The sequence below is a fragment of the Lepisma saccharinum genome, chromosome 7 (genome assembly GCF_977018435.1).
Source record: "Lepisma saccharinum chromosome 7, izLepSacc3.1, whole genome shotgun sequence".
NCBI lineage: Eukaryota > Metazoa > Arthropoda > Insecta > Zygentoma > Lepismatidae > Lepisma > Lepisma saccharinum.
Genome location: NC_139235.1, coordinates 48,007,362 through 48,030,275, shown reverse-complemented (window position 1 = coordinate 48,030,275; position 22,914 = coordinate 48,007,362). Strand labels below are relative to the sequence as shown.

The 22,914-nt window shown below is 33.7% G+C and overlaps 1 protein-coding gene across 50 annotated transcripts in view; it reads right to left on the bottom strand.

The window, feature by feature from the left end:
• Positions 1-7,297: 7,297 nt before the first annotated feature.
• Positions 7,298-22,914, bottom strand: part of Dscam1 (Down syndrome cell adhesion molecule 1) — a 426,431-nt gene continuing 410,814 nt past the window's right edge. For 47 of the 50 annotated variants that reach the window (XM_083125269.1, XM_083125286.1, XM_083125279.1 and 44 more), the window contains 2 exons: positions 19,757-19,820; positions 7,298-9,557 (listed from right to left, as the gene is read on the bottom strand). In XM_083125269.1, coding sequence (XP_082981395.1) covers positions 9,497-9,557; positions 19,757-19,820 — 125 coding nt within the window. In that variant the 3' untranslated portion in view covers positions 7,298-9,496. Of the gene's footprint in view, positions 9,558-19,410; positions 19,445-19,756; positions 19,821-22,914 lie in introns of all 50 variants that reach the window. The other 3 variants (XM_083125288.1, XM_083125287.1, XM_083125289.1) reach the window with 3 other exon arrangements.

The window sequence follows — 22,914 nt, the reverse complement described above, 5'->3', positions numbered from 1 at the left end:
CCCAATTTCATCGAGTTCATCGAGGAAGCTCACGAAAACCATTGACTTTTAATGGTTTCGTCGGCAGCGTAATCTTGATACAGTGTTGCACATTCGAAACCTCCAAACGATCCCCATCGACACAAAACTCTTTCAAGGATATAAACTTAAGCAGGACGTTGCTGGTCAAAACTATGATTAAAATGTTTTATTATCTGTGACTCTTATCGTCACTTCTAAAGCGTATTTTTTTGTGTATATAATTGCAGAACTTGGATGAATTACAGATGATGAACTATAACCCAGGTTAGTGCTCGTTTTGCAATATTTATATAAATGTCTGGATATGTCCGTAAAAATAAGCGAGCATTACAGGCCGCAAATGTCGGCATCTCCGCCAGCGTCGCCCGCCACGCTTCTCCCGATCTCTCGGCTGCAGATCGAAATGGACGCACGGTATATAGTTTATTCAGAATATGATATATAAGGTTGAGTAATGTAACAGTTTGTGCAGGAGTATTTTGAACATCACGATAGGGTTGTTAAAGGTTCAGGAACCCATAAATTCTGATGGGTTCTATTGGGTTCCGCTGCAGGACAGGAACATTTTTTTCGCGCACAATTTAAATTCGGTCCATGTTGCGTATTGTTACATTGAAAAAAGGTTCCTGGACAGTATTTAAATTGATCTTGGAATAAAGGTTCCTGGACCGAATTTAAATTCATTCATTAAAAAGGTTCCTGGACAATATTTAAATTCGTTAAGAAAAAAGGTTCCTGGACCGAACTGAAATACTTTACAGATAAAAAGGTTCTTTATGGTCCAGAACTCATTTATGCTTGCTGATTTTCTCTCCTGACAGGAATTGAATTTATTTAAAATTCCTGGACCTTTGACAACCCTGCATCACGATATATGTTTGCATTTTAATGAAGTTATTTTGAAGGTGTATATATTATAGCTGCATTGTGATATGTAATTTTTTTTTCAGTTTTTATTAATAACATCATCATCATCATTTGCTGTTTCCTGGTCGACATAGAAGTCAAGCCTCTCCATTTTTTCCTGGTCTTTCTCCTAACACTCTCCGCTATCTGCTCTTTCCACCGACATCTTGGTCTTCCCCTTGGCCTTATTCCCACTCCTTGTGCATTGTAAGCTCTTACTGTTAGTCTTTCTGCATCCATCCTCTTCATGTGTCCGAACCATCTCATCTGTGCCTGATCTATCCTGTCCTGAAGCTTCACCACACCCACTGTCTGTCGAATCTCCCCATTCCTTATTCTATCCCTTCTAGTCTTCCCCAATATACTCCTTAAAATTTCATCTCCACTGCCTGCATCTTTCTTTTGTCTCTCTCTGTCATTGTCCAAGTCTCTGCTTCATATGTAATTGTAATTAATTAATGATGATTAATAACATCACTTATAAAATAATACTTTGTCTTAGTACAGGGAGGTTATTTCAGCCGGCCGCTTAGCGGCTCCTTCATGCAACAGGTCCCAGCAAATTGCATTACAGGAAGTCCGTAACAGAAACAGCTTGTTTTTAAATGTTTCCACTTTTCACAATTACAGTTACAATTACAATTTAAATAAGCATGTACCTTGTTGTAAGGATGCTGGAAGAGGTGTCCTCCCAAATACAAATATTTCTGGCACCTTATTTCTGACATCTAATCTTAGATTAGACATCGCTACGTTATCCTCAGTTGACAGAAAGGGAAGACAGCATCCCGGCGCATAGAGCAAACCGATAGCATAAAATGATTTTTAAAAGTAATAATAATGATCACTATGTGTTATAAGAGATGTTGAAAATGACCTCCTTCAACAGCAATACAATTAGGTTCAAGAGATCCTGTCTCTCGTTCGTAATTGCCTGACCACTTTTCTGCAAGAGTTCGTTTTCATGTAATTATCGTACATAAAAACTCTTTGTTCAAGACTATATTTGTTTAGCAGAATAACTAATGAATGAATAACAATTAACACACAATAAAGCACTAGCACTGAATGGCAGATGAACTCAATAACACAGTATAAACAACACGTGTACTGATAAACGCAAACATAGCATAGACTCACTCACTACGTCTGGTAGCCGACAGTGTTGCTAACCATTTCCCGGCAATGTCCCTACAGACGTAGTCAAAATCTCCCTACAACTGACCAAATGTCCATACGCCAAGTAAAGCGACTAAAAAAAACAACACCTCATGAGCATGCAAAACAGAAGATAAAATATACACATTTACTTACCAAATCTTTCTGCTCGGTGCTTCCACAATTAATGAAGGAGTGAATTTACAATACAGGACCCCTCCCCGATTTTTGTAATATTTCACATACTCACTAATTGAGGCCTCCTAATCACGAATTTGAAGTTAAAATTTGGGGGTCACATGTAGGAATTGCAAAATAAGTTAAATTGAGTGGCGATCGGCAAGATTGCTCATTATTTACCGGAAGATTTTGTTTCCAATACATAAAAATAGAAATATACATTCCTGACATTACTACGGACCTATCCTAACCTAACCTAACCTAACCTTACTGTGAATGGTTCGTGGGGCTATCCGTCAATGGTTTGTGGGGCTACCCGTGCATGGTTTTTCGACCCCAAATTTTAACTATGTTTGCCTTGCCTAACCTAACTTAACTTAACCTTACCGAGAATGGTCAGTGGGGCTATCCATGAATGGTTTTGCTCATTTGTGATTACGAACTGATAAAAAAAATCTTATTTTCGTAGCACTTTAACGGCAAATGTTCATCATCGAAGATGCCATTTTCGTATCCTGCAATTTTACGATCGATGCACTGTTGCCAAACTTACCTGTAATCAAATCAGTCCACATTCCACATATTCTTCTACATCGTGATTGTCACTGTCACATGTAAGCACTTTCTTTGGGCAATATACCGGAATCCATAAGTTTATTAATTAGCCCACGGCAATCCTCCTGCACACTCCACCTAAAAATCTATACAGCATTAACAACTTTTTAACTGTTCTCTTCCGCCATTCTTACACGATCCATGCTCTCCAAGTATGAAATCAACAGTGTGGCAATGCTGTAGACAGCGTAATTAATTGCAAACATCAATTGTTCATATCAACAAATATGGCTACCATACTTGTATACGGAGAATCATTGCGAGAATTGAAAAGCTTATTTTACAATTTCTACACGTTAATGAACAATTTTTTCACCTCACCCCAACATGTTAACTTGAGATAAATCATCACGACTAATTATTTCATGAGTATAAGACGTAGCATAGAAATTACAGAATGGTCCAGTATTATAAATTCTTGCCTTAATGAAAAATAGGGGTGTGCACGACAGAATTTTTTGGGTCCGGACGGGATCGGGATGGGAATTTTTTAAATCCCGAAATTCAGGATGGGAAAAATTTGCAATTTCCTGACCAAGTCGGGAAATTTTTGGGAAGGGAAATTTCCGAAGCCCTGGAAATCTTGAATTCTACACATCATTTTCACTTTAAGTGTTTTTGCCTTTGTAGAATAAAAAGGTACAATTTCCGATAAGTTCCAGAAACGTACAATGCAGAAAACGTCCAGAATTAACGACTTTTTAAAGTGACCATTCGGTTTTTCGCGACTGCTCAGGTGGGATCTCGAAAAGTCGGGAAGTCATTTGACAGGTGCAGTATGAAGCGCCCTCTCACGGCTGACAACTCCCCGATAAGCTGCCGGCCCTCTCGCGACAACTGAGGATAAAGTAGCGATGTCTAATCTAAGATTAGATGTCAGAAATAAGATGCCAGAAATATTTGTATTTAGGATGGCACCTTTTCCAGCATCCTTGCGACAAGGTACATGCTTATTTCAATTGTAATTGTAACTGTAATTGTGAAAAGTGGAAACATTACAAAACAAGCTGTTTCTGTTACAGACTTCCTGTAACGTAATTTGCCTGGACCTGTTGCATGAAGGAGCCGCTAAGCGGCTGACCCTATCGCGTTAAACGACTGAAATAATCTCCCTGTATTAGATTACATACAGGTGGTGAACAAAAAATATGAACACCTTTATACAACACCAAAATCTTTATTCATACGGGATTGGTCCATTCGTGGCCTGAATTACAGGCTGCATCTGATGTGGGGTGGACAATGTAGCTCATGTACAAAGTTCAAATGAATATGCATCCTTGTGCAGAACAGTATCTAGCTCAGAAAGTGTGACTTGAGGTGGAAACCTAGAGCCACTTTGGTCTCCAAAATGCTTCACAAAGGAAGATTAAAATTGATAAACGATGTAAGTGCCAAAAAAATTCAAACACCGTTTTCCACATTGAACTGTCAAATGTACCATGCTTTATAATGTGGTAAACGTGAAAAGTGGCTGGTAGCCCTCTAAGTAGTTCAAAAGGGCATGTAAAGACGTTGCTGGTGTGAACGTCCCTGCGGGCTGATTTGGTGAATGATGGAAGTGCCAAGCAGGGTTACTGAAAATCTCTAACAATAAATTGAAAAAAAATGTTATTATTTCAGGTACCAAAATAGGTTTCACGTTAAGGGTGAGTGAAAATCGTAAAGGTTGTAAGTGCCAGATATGTGGAAAAACAGTTTTTTGCGATTTCTCAACACTTTCGCTTTTGGCACTTACAACATTTACCACTTTTAGTCCTCAAATATTCAGTTATGTTAAGATCAGGTAACTCAGGAGGCCAGATGCGATGTTCCACTTCATCCTTGTGCTCACTGAACCATGTTTTGAAGCACCGAGCCATGTAAATATGGCCATTGTCATCTTGGAACACAGTTCATTCACCATGGAATGCATTCTCGTCATAGAATGTAGATGTTTGCCTAGAATGCTGCGATATTCCTCTGCTGTGACCCTGCAATGGAGTTCTACAAGTGGTCCAAGACTACGCCCAGGAATCGCAATTCACACCATGACAGAGCCCCTTCCATGCTTAACAACAGGTAAGAGGAAGTCAACATGAAAGGCTTTTGCAGGCGTTCTCCACATCCAGTGGTCTGGAATAATGTGAATGGAGATGACCTGTTCCTACTGCTGTTGTGTCCAGCCTCTGTGCTCTCAGCATCATTCATATACAATCCATACGACTGCTGCTGATAAAGTGATACCTCCACCTTGACTTCTGTACCAGATAGTGTGACTGTTCTGCAAGATGCGGTACTCAATACTCTTGGGAGTTGGAAAATCCCGAATCAAATTAAGTGAATCATACTGACCACGGGTTACTTTCGATTCTATACTTCTCATCAATAATGAAAGGAAGAAGTTGCAGGAGACCAAATATTGATTCATATTATGTGGTGAAGGCAGTGAGAAGAAATCATAAGTTTACAGAAAATGCCAAGAATGAAAATAAAATTATGGAATGGTTCCCAATTTAACAGAGATCCAATATAGCCAAACAATGTGAAATGCTATTGGAAACCAAAATTAAGAAATAGAAGAAAGGGTTGATGAAGAATACAGTAAAATAGGAAGAACAGTTAAAGAAGCAGCAGATCATACAATCAGAGTAAAAGAAAGAGAGAGAGTTTGATGCAGAATATACACCAATTATAATAGGAAAAAATAAAGTGAGAGAAAAGATGCTTCAGACCCGAGAAGTGAAGCCAATAGAATATGTAAAGTGTAAACAAAGAAATTATCAAGAACAAACTTAAACAGCGCACCTGAATAGCCAAAATGAAAAATAAACTTCTACAGTGCAATGCGGGCAGAATACCAGCCAAGAATAAGTGGATGTAAGAATGGGCAAAATAGCAGTACATACCAAAAAAAATCGTGCAAAATACAAAAAAAAACTCAATTGTGTTGTTGAAATAAGTACATTTTATGAAATTTTATGATAATGTTCTTTGATTAGATAGTATTATATCACTCTTTCATAATATTTTTGGAATGTATGCACTGAATCGATTTCATATTGTAATCACTAAATATCATATGCAATATATTTGTATATTATAATAGGAAAAAATAAAGTGAGAGAAAAGATGCTTCAGACCCGAGAAGTGAAGCCAATAGAATATGTAAAGTGTAAACAAAGAAATTATCAAGAACAAACTTAAACAGCGCACCTGAATAGCCAAAATGAAAAATAAACTTCTACAGTGCAATGGGGGCAGAATACCAGCCAAGAATAAGTGGATGTAAGAATGGGCAAAATAGCAGTACATACCAAAAAAAATCGTGCAAAATACAAAAAAAAACTCAATTGTGTTGTTGAAATAAGTACATTTTATGAAATTTTATGATAATGTTCTTTGATTAGATAGTATTATATCACTCTTTCATAATATTTTTGGAATGTATGCACTGAATCGATTTCATATTGTAATCACTAAATATCATATGCAATATATTTGTTTATTCATACTATGGGAATGAGTGACACTGTAATAGATAATTCAGATACGTTTTCCGCGAAGCTGTTTTAAGAAAATTTCTTTCTATTAATTTCGGTAGCCACTGCCACCATCCAACGAATTCCAACGATGATGGTGGCAATGCCTACCGAAATTAATAGAAAGAAATTTACTTAAAACAGCTTCGCGGAAAATATGAGTACCTGAATTATATTTGATTACATTATACTATCTTTACTTTCTTCTAAAGTAATGCAAATTGCTGAATTTTTCTTACTGTGTGTTGTCAAAGTTAAACAGATGTACACAGCACATGTCAATCTATCTATATATATAAAAATGGATGTATACGTGTATGTTTGTTTGTTCAGCAATAACTCTCGAACGCCTGGAGCGATTTCAACCAAACTTGGTACACGTATCACTTGTAATCTCGAAAGAAATACTGTGGGGGTAAGACACCCCCAGCACCCCTAGGGGTGGGGGTGGGAAGGGGACATAAAATAGCATTCTGTTGCATGGCATTTTCTTGTCATATCCTGCAAGTTGTGCTTCCTGCAACACAGCACGGCGAAGTTGGTTGCCTACACAAAAGGTGCAATATTGCTATCCTGGAGCAATTTCAACGCTTATCACTCACAATCCGGAAGAAATACTGTGGGGGTAAGACACCCCCTGGCACCCCTAGGGGTGGGGGTGGAAAGGGAGGGAATCCATACTTTTCGGGGCCACTGAGATGAATAGTGACACTCCCAATGTTGTTCAACTCCAAGTTAATTTTACACTATAGTTACAATTCATTAATTTCCTGTCTAATAGAAGATTGGGATAAATAAATACCTGGGCAATACCAGGCAATCAGCTAGTTATATATAATAAATTAAACTAAACTAATGGTATTTCCAGTAAGTAAATAAAAGTCGTTAAGTATTTAGTTGTAAATTTTTAATAACACAAAATTCCATTAATTCTACAACTTTGGTACAAACAGCATGTATATAGTCCCCAAAACGTTTAACCAAAGTAGGAACCCACCTTTCATTTTTTTTAATCTTTTTGCCTTACACAATTTACATTAGGTAACAAAAAAATGATATTGTTACACCATTCATCTTAAAATTGTTATCAAAAAAGAGGAAAGTCAAAAGTAATGGGGACTGATGAAAATTAAAACTTCATTTCCATTTCTGTGTAAAATGTTGGGTTCCTCAAAACATGTGTCTCTTCGGCTTGGGAAATCTCTTGCATCACAGCATAAATTGCAAAATCTCAAAAAAAAAACCACTTTAAACGACAAACTTCACAACTGAGTAGAATAGCATGAAATATCATATTGAAAGCTCAGACAGAAATAAATCTCTGCACCTGAAATAATGTGCTAAGTACAGGATACAAAGTTTTATAAACTGTAATGCAAGAAATTAAGTCGAAGCCAGTGCACTCAGAATCCCATGCAGCAAGAAACATCACAGGCCCACATAAATACACACACTCAAAAGCTTGTAGTTTGGCAATTATAAAGTACATAAGTTGACAATGGTTGTAACAGGAGGAAAAATTACTGAAACAACAATAACGGCTACTTCCTCAATTTCTAAATCCATAGTTGATGGTGTTATCGAAACAACAAATAAATCAAAACAAACATCTATAGAATAAATGCAAATGAAAAGTGTCTAGACAGTAAAGTATACAAAGGAAAGAAATAATTAATCCTCCACTGGAGGAAAATTTTTACTCAACATAACAGTTGAAAAAAATTATTAACAAAAAAAAGTAAGATATTTTGGTATACATAATCAGAACTTAATTGAGGTTTTCTACAGCTCATTCTGATAAATAGTTTTTCACACGAGAAAGGGTTTATTTGTAAAGTACATTCGAAATAGTAAATATGATACAATCTTTTTTCATAGTCTTCTAGAAGGATCAATATTCCTAGAAGCTAATTCTCCCCTGTTACCTAATCTATGGTAGCTATCAATTACGCTTCGATCCGTTTTGTAGCTATAATTTTGTGAAACAACTTTTCCAATGCTCGGTTCTCTGTAGCACCCAGCATACGATTATTTTCTTTAAATACTACTTATACAATTCTACATATACAAGAACAATGACACTTCTAAATAGAAACTGTATAATACAACTAACATCTGCCATTAGCAAAGCTATACAGTAAAAAACATTTCATATGCACTCCATGAGCATTCATTATCTTGCACTGGCAGATTTTATAACTAATCTGCGTAATGAAAGGATTTCACCTCAGCTGAGTCAAATTAATGCCGTGACCCACATTCAAAGATACACACATGGACTGCTGTGGGAAAGTACCTATTAGAGTTGAAGGAAACTTACACATAAGACTAGCAGATTTAAATGTGTATGGTTTCTGTCTTATATATATAGATATATATCTTGTATGTATGTATATATCATCAAAACATGAAATATTCACACAAGGAATCATACAAAACACTCAGAATTGAACGAAGAAATAATGAAAATGGTTGCAAATAAGCTTCCCTGTATGTAAAGTCACAGTACCATCTATTCTATATATATATAATCCATTCAGAACTTTTATGTGTAATAAGATTATAATTAAAGTTAATACTACATCCATGTTTTACTCTAAATGTAATAGTACACCACAAAATATCACATGTCACATGTTGAGCTTTAATTTAACATAAGCATTGGAGATTCATATAATATTTCAAGAGCAATGACATGACAATCGGCATTGTTTGGGGTATTATGGTATTAGGTACATCCAAGACATTAATTTCAAATATGATTAGGTAGCAGTGTTTTGTGTATATGTATATATATTTATATATAATATATATCCCTAAGGAATTTTGAAAAAGCAAATGTTTTTGTAAATATTGGAGAGTTTGCTGAGGGGTTTAAATGCTGTGAGCGGAACAAGAGTAAAATTGAATTCACAAGCTTTAGAATTAACAAACTGTAGACAAAGGAACTTACTCAAACAGTCCATTGGAAAAATACTAGTAAAGAGTATTATCACATACATAGCAAATGAATGAATATTATGTTCCATTCACAGCATTACTATGGATAGAATGAACTATGGCACAAGTCTTTTGATTATTTTCAGAACTATAGGTTACACTGCCACAGTATCGTAGGGTGTGAGTCCGTTTTGCATGTGGTGCCCTGCTTCGTTTCTGAAAATACAGAAGTCATAAAGATTAGATTACATTTTAAATTACATTGTACTCTCAACAATTAGTTAAAAAAAATGCAAATGCCATTAATCCTTTATGCCAATATCTAGTAATGTAAACTGAATTTATCTCAAGAATTACGTGTGCTTATGTGCATATATGGCAAGCAATTGCGTAGTTAGTACATATATGAAAGTAGAAAAGACCAACTTTTTTTATACTATTAGATGGCAAAATTGCAAGTCCAGTACATCAAGTCATTCTTTTAATTTACAGTATTTACATTTATTCTTGTTCACGTTATTCTTCATGTGCAGAAGATTTTGGAGTTTTGGAAATTTCTCTAATATACACAGTATTCTTTGCATATTTTAATGTTTATGTTTTCTTCCTTAACATTACTGCCTTCGTTCTACACCTTACTTTTTCACTTCATTTCCTAATACTATCTGTAATATTCATAGTAGTATTATTTTAGTTCCAATAGTCCAAATTTTAATTATTTTTGCCTAGCTCAACTGAATTTGAATGTAACAATAGAATCAGTTCATTTCTTTCATTCATAGACTAATACAAACTTAATTTCAGGCTTGAAATTTCATATTTCAGCACATCCATAAAAACAAAGATACAAGATTCAGTTCAGTTCATTTAAATTTAGTTCAGCTGTAAAACTTTCCCAAAATTCAAATTTTAATTTAATTTAAGTTGGAATTGTCAATGTTAAGCAAATTGTTAATATAATGTTAACTTTGTTTTAAAAATTCAAGAATCTCTTGTCTGCATACACAACTTCTTTACCCTAGTTACTGGATATTATAAAATATTTTTAACAGAATACGAATTACAACAAACTTAACATTAATCTATTTTACCAATAATACAAGTCTCAATTTAATTTTTGCAAAATTCACTTCAATTGAATGACATTTTTTCTTGTACATAATACATAGAATATAAACTTTGTTCATAAAAATATAATAATAAAAAATGAAATTTAATGATACAGTAAAACCTCATTAATCCAGACTAATGGGGGGAATAAGTTGACCGGTTTAATGAAAGTCTGGATTAACTAACCTAAAAGAACAATAGAAAGTGCATTAAAACTCTGTTTATAGCAACAAAATATGTTTAAATATGGAGAAACTAGTACTCACTTTATCCGCGAAACTGTTTTTTTTTTTTTGATCTATTAATTTCAGTGGCCAATTCCACCATCCTCATTGGGACTCACTGTACTGAGTTCCAACGAGAATGGTGGCAGTGGCCACTGAAATTAATAGAACAAAAAAAAAAAAACAGTTTCGCAGATAAAGTGAGTACTAGTTTCTCCATATTTATATACTACTGTGTCTCTTTTTCTCTTTTCCCAATTATGAAAACAGATTTATTATGATGTATTGAAAGCGCATAGGTCTAAATACACTATACAGTACAGTACAAAGTCTGCTAGAAACAGAATTTCATTAGTAGGTGACTGCCTTTTCTTTGGGAAGTTTCCTTGTTGACTTCTAGCCTCATTTAAAACCTTGCATTCTGCTTTTTTTCTTTTTTGCCTTTTGCCTGCCCAGATTAAGCAAAGTCCAGCTTATTGGGGTCCCAATTAACGAGGTTTTACTGTACTAGGAAAATTTGGGTATTGTTATTACTGAAAAAGAATTTAATTGTTTTACCATCAAATACTGAGATTAGATTTTATTTATTAATTATTATTATTATTATTATTATTTTGATTATTATGGAAAATTTGCATTTATTTCAGTATTGTTTATGACTTTTAAACATAAACACTAGTTCATGTCTGACATGTTTGTATTATTTTGCTTTGACATTTCTGATATTCAAAGTTACAATCTGTACAAATCATGTCTGGTAATTATAATAGTATGTATGATTGGCATTAACTGAACTTTACGTATATGATGTTTGAAACTACTACTTCTGAATGGAACATAGATTAGTTACTTACCTCTGTACAAAACCTTGGTAAGAATCAGTAGTCATTGCAATATAAACTTGTCTCAATTTAGTACATTCGGCACACATACAGCACTCCCCCCCCCCCCCCCACACACACACACCAATGTCACTACAAGTGAATACTGAAGCAAGAATCAAATCTAGATATAATAAATAAGTCTTCTTTCATTGTTAAGAACTGGTGCTAGAAAGTGCTCAGAAAATCAAAGGTTCCTAAAATAGAACCACATGAATGGAACCCATATTCATTATTTCTAGACTTGATTATTCATTTCCCAAATCGAGAACTTTCAACAATACATTGGAATACAAAACTTTTTAAGTTGTACCAATCAACACTACAGTGCTAAATTATTTACAGCAATGTAAAATTTGTACAGTACAGACTGAAGTATATATATGCTATTTGCTCCACACACATATATATATAATTTTTACATATGCTGTTAAAATTAATAACCTAAATGAATTAACCATGAGTCGATCCCAGTTTGAACTCATACTTGGTACCAATGCCAATACTAACTGATTCCCACTGATCTTGATGCTGGTACTTGAAAATTGTAATATGTAACTTTTTCACTGTAACAAGTTTTTCTTTAAAATATTCATAATTTCATGAGACAATTGTTTAATCATAAAATCCACCCATGAAAGTGTTGAGAGGCAATTTTGTGGAGTCCATGAGATTTCCTAATTGTGGAAAAATATTGGCAGTATCAGTGAATAAATTCGAATTGATGCTTTCTGACACTAACACTGCTACTGTCTGCTAAGTTCTAGATTATCTTGTCAGGTAAATTCACCTGAGAATCTATCTGCTTCCCTAACTGTTGAATCAATCAATGGCTTGTAGAGCAAAGCCATTTAACATTATTCATTTTTAATAGATACCGAATTGTGGTTTTGTGTCAAGATTTTCACAAACTGAATAATGTGTTTAGTTTTTAATTGCAATTAATAGTAGGACCTAAAACTTTTAGTAATGAACGGTGTTTGGAAAATGGCTTGTGAGAATATGTGCAATGCAATAAATTATCTATTGAAAGAATAAGATATCAACATGTGAATTAATTTAATCAACTATTAATTTACTCACCTAAAAACAGTTACATTTATAATGGAAAAGAAATTATGAAATTTAAAATTTGTTAATTAATTATTTTGAGTGAACTTTCTCAACAACACTGTTATAACAAAAGGCAGAAAATAGCTTCAAGTTTCTATTTTGACTATTCGCTGTACTTTACACTAAATATCTCCCAGCGGATGTGTCTAGAAAAATTTTATTGTTTTTGTTGTAGTAGAATGTTGTCTGTACATATCAGCACAATGTATTTTGCCATGGGAAAGGATTTATACATTTTCAGTCATCCAACATCATTATTGTTGCCTGATACTGTGCTTCTAGTTTCTGATGCTTAGAAAATACATTATCTTCACAGGTTCTCTTCCAGTCTTTCCCTCATTCATGAAGGGTATTGCTGTACAACACTAATAGACTCTCACTGCATGGAGAAGACATCATGATGAACATATTTCATTTTCTTTTTAATGTTTTGCTTGTTGAAGCTTCATTTCAATGCTACGAGCCTTTGAAAAATGGCATTTCCTATCATGGATGTACGCAGCTATGCAGTAGAGGATAGAAAATGCCATTTTTTGAGAGCTCATAGAATCGAAACAAGGCTTCAACTGAGCAAACAATTCCAAGAAAAGTTGTTTGTCTTTATGTCCTCTACACACTGTAAAAGTTTGTCAGCATATATAATTAAAAGTTTTTCCCCAGAGGCTACTGGATTTGATCATTAGTTACACAAGGTGTTTCTCAATGTGAAAAAATTGAACACAGTGGTAGGAATCTATTCAACAATTGTGCCAGTGTGAAATCAGTTATCTAGAACTATGTAAAAGGTAAAAAAAGGTAAAGTGTTCCCCTGTGCATAGCACCACGCCATGATAGCGTATAGGGGGTGTGGGGGTAACGCCCCACACTTTCTTGATCCGGTCGTGAGTGGGGGTGATGTGATCAGCATCACGCCCCTGACCGCCTTTACCCCCCAGGGTTTTCCCCAGGTACCCATGTTATTCGACGCTGGGTGGGTGCCGGGGCCGCTTCCACCGTTAGAAAAGTTCCCGGATTTGAACCGGCCGGGGATCGAACCCGGGACCTTTAGCATGGTTGTCAGACGCGTTACCGACTGAGCCACCGCGGCCGATCTAGAACTATGTGAAGGTAGGAAACTTGTGATTGCATATCTGATGTACACCACTATATTCATGGCACCAATTAGTGCATGCTAAGCAATCAGCAGTGTGGTATTTGAAAAATTTCCAGTGGGGGGGGATCCCATAAACTGCTCATGAAGTATCAAGATATTTATTATTCCCTATCCCCACCCCCTCTCAGCCCCCTACAAATACCACTCTGTTGATAAGTCAGACACAGTGCAATATACTTGAGTGACAAAACATACATTGCATTAATCACTGCATTAATGGTGCCTTTACATCATAAACTGAAAAAAATGCAGCATTTCAATATCCCTATATTGGAATTTGTGGATATATTTATTTCTTTACATATGTACATATATTTGGGCTTCCCTTACCTTAATCCCACTGCTGTAGTTCATTTTCAGGTATGAAAATTTCATACTTGAGAGTATATTATTTTTTTATTTTCATAAATAATTTGTATTATTGTTTACATTTGGCCTCTCAATGAATTATGTATATATCAGAATACAAACCTATCCATTCTTTAGTTTTCAGTATGTTGGGCCAACAACACACGTTGGCCCAACATAAAAACCATGCATTGGGCCAACATTGGAACCACGGTCAAAATTACCGTTGCCCAGTGGTATGTTTTTACGTTGGGCCAACCTTTTTCCGTACAGTTGGCCCAACCACTTTTGGTTACTTGGGAATTGGAGGTATATTCAGACATCAAAACTACTTTGTAAGTGAAATTTGTGCTTAAACTTACTTCAAAACTTGCATGTTAAAAAATGGTTTGGTCCAATTTCAGTGTTTGGCTTGCTTTTATTTGGAGTACAAAGCACAATTGTGAGAAAGACTTAACTATGTCTATGGTATTATCTGTAACTAAGTTCCAGGCGTCGTAGGATCTGGTATGCAATCAGAGTGCAGAAAGGTTAATTTGACAAAATCCTGTTTTCCTACTGGCTGCTTTGGAGATGGGGATTCTTAACATTGTCAGATCTTGCCTAAGCAATAGGCCTAATTGGTTGTTTGATCACAAGTTCCTTCATGGAGAAATGCGGTAACAGAGGGTCACTGCCATAAATGTAGTTCCCGTGCCGGATATAAGAGTGGCAGGACTGTAGTATTTACTGCAAAACTTCGATCCTATATAGCTAAAACAGTAGTCCAATTAAACACAAACATGTCAAGTTTCCATTACTGAATCCTTTATCAAATGAACAGAACTAGTAAAAAGGATTATATCTTATAGCTGGTGGATCACTTTATTGGTTGATCAGTAAAGTGTAAAAATGCACAAGTAATTTATCAACATATTTGTTGACACAATAATAAATGATGCCTCAATTTTTAATTATAATAAGGCACAATGGTGTTCTAGTACAGAGTGTTTCCAAAGTTAAGCAGCCACAACTTTGATCACTGTCAACATGAAAAAAGTGTAACAGGTATTTCTTTTCTATATTACGGAGCCTTGAGGGTACAATTTTAATACTTTGGATTGCCAGTTTACTATATACAGAAAATTCTAGCAATTAAGACAAAAAGCAAGAATATTTTTTACCAATTTCAGGAAAGAAAAAGTGATTAAACATTATTGCAGGGTAATAATTTAGTTTTATGGCTGACATCATATTAATCTGTAGTGTGCAAAAAGTACAGGCCATGTACAGCACTTTATGGAATTGAGATGTTTCAATTTTTAATTATAATAAGGCACAATGGTGTTCTAGTACAGAGTGTTTCCAAAGTTAAGCAGCCACAACTTTGTTCACTGTCAACATGAAAAAAGTGTAACAGGTATTTCTTTTCTATATTACGGTGCCTTGAGGGTACATTTTTAATACTTTGGATTGCCAGTTTACTATATACAGAAAATTCTAGCAATTAAGACAAAAAGCAAGAATATTTTTTACCAATTTCAGGAAAGAAAAAGTGATTAAACATTATTGCAGGGTAATAATTTAGTTTTATGGCTGACATCATATTAATCTGTAGTGTGCAAAAAGTACAGGCCATGTACAGCACTTTATGGAATTGAGATTTGTGATTTCATGGGGAAAGTGAAAAAATGACATTTAAGTGATATATAATATTAGTTAGTGGCACTAACAGTCCAAAATTTGTACAAAAGCAGGAAACATTTGTGTATGTACTGTTAATTGTTAATATTAAAACTGCTAATTTATGATACTTCCTGTATGGAGTAGGGATGGTACACATTAATTGGTACTCTATCCGTAGGCATATCGGTGTATGGGTTTATCAATAAAATTACCAATGATTATACCGATCCGATATATCTATAAATATCTTATAATTTAGTCCAATATTTTTTTTTAATTGTTATAATATTTAGGAACATAAACATGTATTCTTCATTCCCTTTTTTTAAAAAGTAAATGTCTAAATGTGTAACAGCTTTTGGCCTCATCTGATAACATACATTTATTGAGGAGGTCAATGAACCATTCAAGTTCATCAAGGACCATTTGGAATTTTAAATCGGACTGTTAGAATATCAGTTAATGGTATCAGTAAATATTATGTTGGTACTTTATTGTTATTGGTCCATCCCGTATGGAGCAAACCAGCAATCAAAAGTATTAAAGAAAGATCTTTCAATGGACGAAGTTTCATAATATGAAGCCACTTTACAGTTTTCATTTTATAAGCAATCAAAGTTAGGATTGCTCAACTTCTGAGACACTCTGTTGATTACTTTTCAACAAATAGGGCATTACTCTTGCAAAGAACAGATAAAAATCTAAGCACACATCACAGAAAATAAGGTATCATGGATGTATCTAATACTGAAAGCCCACAAAAAGTTTGTTTCAGCAAGTGACTTGGAATGAAACAGAATTATGGAAGAAATAAAGAAGAGATAGAAGATATTCTATGCAAGATAATGTTTGTAAGCTCATCATAAACAGTGGATTTTGTATAATGGAATGCAATGTATGACTTCGGACATGTGTACCAATATGTATGAATCAAAATTTAAAACTGTGTCTCTTCTTTATCTCAACTAATGAAGGAATAATTGAGTGAAGTATATTTTAAATTGCTTTAAGCAAGATCGAGTCAAAAAATAATGCAAGAATGTGGGAAAAGGAAAGAAGAATTAAATCAATAATTAACAAGCAAGAATTAAGCATTAAAATCACATTTTGCTATCTGCTGAAATGAATAATCTCATGCAATTGATAACAGTATAAGCTAAAGCAGATACATTCTATGTTAGCAGGTAAAAACACCATTTATTTGGAATATCATTTAATTTTTAAAATGCTGATTGTGTAATTTTCCCTTTCCAAGCTGCAATTTTTCTCCTATGTTTCTAGAATTGATTTTAATTTCTAATGTAAAGTATTAGGACACTAACTGTTCCATAAGGAGGAAAAATAGCAATTAATATAATTGGCATCAGTTTCTTTCTTTACTTTCGAAGTCCTTCCTGTACTAGTTAATGCTCTGCATCAAGTGATAATGTCACAAAGGGGGAAATTGAAACAGCCTTGAATACAGGACAATTGAAGATGCCCATTTGGAAATGCTTTAGTCACAAAAAATTGATTTGTTAATTACAATATGCTATTGCGTATGTAGTGAAAGGTTTTTTAATATTTTTAACGTTCAGCAAAAAGCAAGTGAGAACATTTGGAAAATCATTACTGGAAGCAGTCTTAAGCTTGCAAATAAAGTTTCCTTGTGAAATATCTTTTCCTTCATGTATACCCAATTCGGTTTTAAAAGTAAATAAAAACAGACTGTAGGAAACCAAATACATGTAGATAATAGAAAATGTAAAAATATAACTCTTCACAACACAACTTAAATTTTTCTGCTGGAGTTTTACAGTTCAAATGAGAGACAAAATATATTCGAGAGTATTTTCAGTTTTTACAATCTTCTTTCAACTTGTTACATAACTGTATGGTAAAATTGTCATATTAAATGTTAAGCAATGGAAGAATTCAACTGTCCTTTCAACTGAAGAGTTTCAAGTTGTAAACTTCACCATTGATTCATTGCATGAAGATTTTAAAAAGAGAAGTTCCTGTATTAAGAATCTTCAGATTTGACATGTCTTGAACAAACAAAATACAAATAAATGAATCAGCATCATGACTGATTAAACTGATAATTAGTTTCAGTCAGAGAATTAGGTCTGAAGGCTCAGGAATGTCAGACAAATTTTCTCAATCCATCCATTTACATGAATATTACAATGGTATTTTAATACAGGTAATGAGATTTATCTCTTTTAAGCTAAAAAAAAATCCATCCTTATGTAGTATCTATTATCTATTGCGAGCCAATATCACTGGGCCTCCCCGATGGCACAGTGGTACGTCCTTGCCTTGTAATCAAGGGGTCCTGGGTTCGATACCCACTTGAGGCACATAGTGGTTCGGATCCCACTTTAAACTGTAGGTCCAGTCCCAAATAGCCTTACTGTGCATAAAGTGGACTTAAAACATCAATTCAATCCAATCCGCTAGCCAATATCAGTTCAAAGCCTACCCTTGCTGCTTCACTTTCTGTAAATCTTGCTCATACGAACCAGCATGGATAAATTCATAATTATTTAAAAACATGAATGCACATCATTTCTGTTCCCCCCATTTTTTTTTATCAAGAAACAAACAAAACAACTTGCTCAACCAACACTGAAAAACTGATTTTCTTTGCAAAATTCACACTATCTTCATATGAGCAAATGATTGGTCTCTTTGGTTGTCACCACAGAATCGAGCAGAGAAGCACTTTGCAATGAGAACATGGTCTATTCATCAAAACCAGTCCGGCAGCCACCATTTCTAATCTGATAGCCAGTCCAGCACCAACAAGGGCATTCCAATAGGGAACCTAGTTTCGTTTGATTCGGCCTTAACCTGAGATAAATTTAAGTCCTCACAGTTTTGTTTTCCATTTAAATTTGTATCATGCATCTAAGCTGGTAAACAATATTACCAGCAACAAGGAAAAAATTGAAAATAACATTTCCTTGTTTCGTTCTTCATGGCTGGGTTAAATATTTTTGCTAAATGTTTTGAAAATTACACTACTTTTGATTTCGACATAAGTGCAGAAAGCAGAGGGAAGTGGATTAAATGAAAGCTAGTAATGTTTTTTTTTATTTTATCAATGTCATTTTAAAGTTACTATAATAACAGTTGTACTTTTGAGTAAAAATTTCAGGTTTAATTTATATTTATAATGTGGTTATTAAAGTATGTTGTAATATGGATGGAAACAACTTGATGGAAATTAGAGGTGGTTGCTATCTTTCCAATATGGGGTTTAAGTATATGTACAAAATTTACATTTAGTATCCCACTTCTGACATTATTATCATTAGTATCGGAAACTACAACTAAAATGTTACAAGGTGGGTTGGTGGTCACATGCATGGTGATGCACAAGTGAAATACAACTTGTATTTGGGTCAAATACAAAAGGAGAATTGGTTTATTTAATAATCATTTCAAGATTCACCTAGCTGTCCAATCACTACAGGGTTTAGGAGTGTTAACTATATTTAGGGCATTAAGTGCCTTTTAGTTTTTTTACACAAGCTAAGCAGTACAATGGAAGCCAAGCAGAGGAAAAAAGAAAACAGATATGAACTCACACTTCATACACCAAATTTGTTAACTTACGGTTTCCTGTTATGTCGTTTCATGAAAATGAAAAAGTGCATGTTAATAACAGTCACAGTTACTAAAAAAAATACTACTGCACTTACTACTAAAGCAACTCTATCATCATATAGTAACAATAAAGAATACGTGCATTTCAATTATATATAAGCAGAAGGTTCAAGATTTCTTTTTGTTAGTCATGAGATGCAGTTAGTATAGTGATCCATAAAAGCTCATTCATTAATAAAGAAAACCTCTTGAGAAAGGAATCTATTTTTTTTTCCAATTAAAGATTTTTCATGAAATGTGCTAAAGTGGGGAAGTCATTTTACTGACCTCTCAATTAGCTTTCTCATTTCCTCAGTAGTCATGCCATCCTTGCTGTTGGCTCTGACATTAACTGAAATCAAAATGATATTACAATTGCAGACCACATCCAAATTTTAAAAAATAAATAAAGAATGCAAAACAAAAACAGAAAAAAATCAATTTAGTACCACAGAATCAGAAAATCTAACAGCAAACTATAAATAAATAGTTTTAAACACAGTGGAAAATTAAATCTAAGAGCCTACTTTCAATGCAAATGCAAGCTAGACTATTAATACATGTGCACAAAACTGAAAAGCTTCAACATTCTATCTAGAAGAATCACAACAATATGTTAATGATAGAAGCACATTCATGATATAGTAAAGAAAGTCTCAGACAATAAACACTGTTATTACAGCATAGCAGCACATAGAGAACAATGCCTTCAGATAAGGACATTTAAATTGTTATTTTTATAAAATTAATACGTAATATCCAGAAAGAAGTACAGATCAAGAAATGCAAAAATGCCAACAACCTTCATGCATTTCTGCAAAGACATCCACAAAAGAACACCATGAAGTTTAAATGGCCTAACTGATAGCATTAGTTCAGTAATAGAGAAAAATCCTGCACAAAATTATCAGCAGAACATTATGCACTATTCATTATTGTTTGCTTGAAACCTGTTCACAAGTGTGAAGAATGTAAGAGGAAATATATATTCCTCATAAGAAATGAGAGTATGTTTGCTGTGGAGATAATCCAGTTTTAAACTCTCAGGCCATGATTTTGTTGTAATGGTACTGACTATGAATAGAATTTATTAAATGGCACAAGGGGGAATTTTGGATTACTAAAACTAGCAGGCATGAAGATTTTACTTCCATACAATTTTATGTGTTTGACTGTATTTTAATAAAAATGTAATACAGTTTTCATGTAAAATGTAAATTACACATGTTTGCCAAAACAAAAGAAAAACTAACTGAAATAATATAAACTGGCCATGAGAGTGAACAAATTTTTCCAAAAATAATACTATAAAAATTACTCTTTCGTGTCAGTGCATTTTCGATCTTCCATGAGTTCCCCATAAGTGCACATTGTTTCTAAGGAAGTAATGCAAATTACGTAACAATAACATAAAACATGGCAATCAAATATATCCTTTTCTGAAGGCACTGTTCAAGACAACCACAAGAGAAATGTTATGTTACACTATAAGATAATCATGCACTATATGACTTCCTTATGTACTGCATTTTAACTGGTTTAATTTCATACTTCCTCCTATATAAAACTGTTCCTTGTTCAAAGTATGCTGTAATAGCTCACACCATTCTCCGACGTTGCAATTATTCTTTACTCAAATATCTCCATTTCCTATCTATACATCTAAAACATGAAAGCTTACTGTATTAGACAGTATTAGTGTTTAAACTTGAATGTTAGATATCACAAAAATACTGCAAGAAACTTTAGATTTCAGACACACTCATATTTAGAACAGAACAACTATCATGAAAACACACCAAAGTAGTCGATGAATGTTAGTTTAAATGTAAAACTATAATGTGGCCACTTACTACTATGCTTCAGATTGTTGATGCCTCGAACACCTTCATAAAATGTTTCATTATAATTAATTAATACTGATGGAAACTTAAAAGAAACTTTAATACTTAACAATTCTGGTTGACTTCTGAATTTAAGTAATGATATTTGGCTTGCTTGAGAATTAATTCTTATATGAAATTTAACAAAACACTACAGGAATAAAATCACACACTAGAGAACTAATGGCAATAATGAAAAAATAATAAAAAAAAAATATATTGATGCAAACTTCACCAATTTTTTTTCCATCTTTGTATTCTTTGTTGAAGGATATATAGATAAATCATATTCTGCTACATAATACAGATACCTTCAAAGAAAATAATCAGGTTGAATGGACTGACTGCACTACTAATATTCATATAAGATAGACTAAAATCCATGAGATAAATTTACTAATTTTTCTTATTAAAAAAAAACTACAAAAATGCCTTTCACAGAGGAATGGACAGATAAGATAGATGGGGAAGAGTTTGATAGGATATTTGCCAACTGAGTGTTCCATGGAGGCTCTGAATGTAGAGGAATAAGCTAAGGCACCACGGATATCAGAAATGCAAAAATAAATTCATCAATGGTGTAGCATCCTTATAGCATAAACAATAAACAGTTGCAATGAATGCATTAGTTTGGGAATCTTATTGTATGAAAGTATATAGAGACTACTGAAAATGGAGAAAAATATAAGTTTTATGAATTAATTTCATGTCCTTATGGTAGCAACATGATATTTATATTTGCAGGGAGAAAATTCAAGAATAATTTGATTAAATTCTTAAAAATTCTAAACAATGTTGAAATAGCTGAAAGTTTGAAATCAGTATTCTTTATGCACAATGGAGTGATACAGAGTTTTAGTATATTTGCTTATCTCATTCATCTATCCATAAAGAAGAATACCACTTCTTGTAGTTTCCAATGGAAAACATAGTATTTGCAAATATGTCAAAATTCAGCCAGTTTATTTCAGTATTGAGAAACATTACAGAACAGTTGCTTTTTCTTATTTCGTAATGAAATTCAAGTCTATATAGCACATGTAGTATATGTTCAAATTTTACTACAGTGGGAAAATTAAAAAGGAGAAACATAAAATCGAAGTTCCACTGTATTCATTCTATACCAGCACATCCCTAATTCGAACAGAAAATGTAGGTACAAATTTTATTAGAAAATTCAGGGTCAAACATGACTCAAACCTGGGTCATCCTACTGCTCTACCAACTGAGCTACTGAGCAAGCTCTGACTTCACCTGATTTTTCGTTGCCGCTGTTCTTTCTGTTTGGAATTGACAAATCATAAAGAAAATGTAGGAATTTGCTATAAAACTGAAATTTGGTCATTAACTCGCAGTTAATAATGACTTACTGATTTGAGAAAATTGGCTGTTTTTAGAATATTTTTTTCCAAATTCATTAATAACGTAGAAATTAAGATATATATATATATATAAAAATATAATTTTAATTGCAAATTATTTTACTCGTAATCCATGCAATACCAGGAATGACACTGTATCTTTAAAATTCAATCTAAACAGCCAAATACACTCAAATGTTAT